We start from the raw sequence: 1143 nt of genomic DNA, 5'->3' as shown, positions 1-1143 counted from the left end.
AAGCAAGTGGTTTAAAGCTGGTGCAGTGCTACATTATGATCTAACAAATAGCATAACCCACATTGCAACAGAAAGTTAATACTGGCCAAATGCAAAAGAAATAAACTTAACACATTACAATTGTCTCAAGTGTTCAAAAAAGAACATTTCATTAGTATTGTTTAATGGATCAAAGCAGGGCTACTGCAAACAAGACCAATTGGTGAGTGCACAGATTTAAAAGTCACTGACAGCACTTCATGCGTATAGGAGTGATATGTGGAGGTTGTTTGGCCTTGATGTCTGTAAAGTAGTAGCTCCCCAAGAATTTTAGTCTCTTTCAACATTGTTTGGAAGTGGAATGACATAAATTTTGTCCTTGGACTTAACCATTACACATTTACGTTTTCAGTGATTGGGGATGCACAGCAAATACATTATGGGTGTATCCTCCTCTCTGTCATCATGTTCATTTCCGCCATCTTCCTCTCTGTTGTCATGTCCACTTCCACTATCTTCTTCTCTGTCCTCTTGTCCACTTCCATCATCCTCCTCTCTGTCATCATGTCCACTTCCACTATCTTCTTCTCTGTCCTCATGTCCACTTCCATCATCTTCTTCTCTGTCCTCTTGTCCACTTCCATCCTCCTCCTCTCTGTCATCATGTTCATTTCCACCATCTTCCTCTCTGTCGTCATGTCCACTTCCACTATCTTCTTCTCTGTCCTCTTGTCCACTTCCATCATCCTCCTCTCTGTCACCATGTCCACTTCCACTATCTTCTTCTCTGTCCTCATGTCCACTTCCACTATCTTCTTCTCTGTCCTCATGTCCACTTCCATCATCCTCCTCTCTGTCATCATGTTCATTTCCACCATCCTCCTCTCTGTCATCATGTCCACTTCCACTATCTTCTTCTCTGTCCTCTTGTCCACTTCCATCATCCTCCTCTCTGTCATCATGTTCATTTCCACCATCTTCCTCTCTGTCGTCATGTCCACTTCCACTCTTCTTCTCTGTCCTCTTGTCCACTTCCATCATCCTCCTCTCTGTCATCATGTCCACTTCCACTATCTTCTTCTCTGTCCTCATGTCCACTTCCACTATCTTCTTCTCTGTCCTCATGTCCACTTCCATCATCCTCCTCTCTGTCATCATGTTCAT

The 1143-nt window shown here is 43.0% G+C and overlaps 1 protein-coding gene across 1 annotated transcript; it reads right to left on the bottom strand.

The window, feature by feature from the left end:
• Nucleotides 1-387: 387 nt before the first annotated feature.
• LOC119783937 (prostatic spermine-binding protein-like) lies at nucleotides 388-1143 on the bottom strand. The gene has a single exon (XM_038285690.1). It carries the CDS (start codon nucleotides 1141-1143, stop codon nucleotides 388-390), a length of 756 nt encoding a protein of 251 aa, XP_038141618.1.

Source organism: Cyprinodon tularosa, unplaced genomic scaffold (assembly GCF_016077235.1).
Source record: "Cyprinodon tularosa strain WSP-4 unplaced genomic scaffold, ASM1607723v1 ctg1057, whole genome shotgun sequence".
NCBI lineage: Eukaryota > Metazoa > Chordata > Actinopteri > Cyprinodontiformes > Cyprinodontidae > Cyprinodon > Cyprinodon tularosa.
The sequence above is the reverse complement of the archived record's forward strand: the minus strand, read 5'-3'. Positions and strand labels throughout refer to the sequence as shown.

What these genes read in the sequence shown, in the direction of transcription:
- LOC119783937 (XM_038285690.1), bottom strand. Translation starts at nt 1,143, where the DNA reads ATGAACATGATGACAGAGAGGAGGATGATGGAAGTGGACATGAGGACA.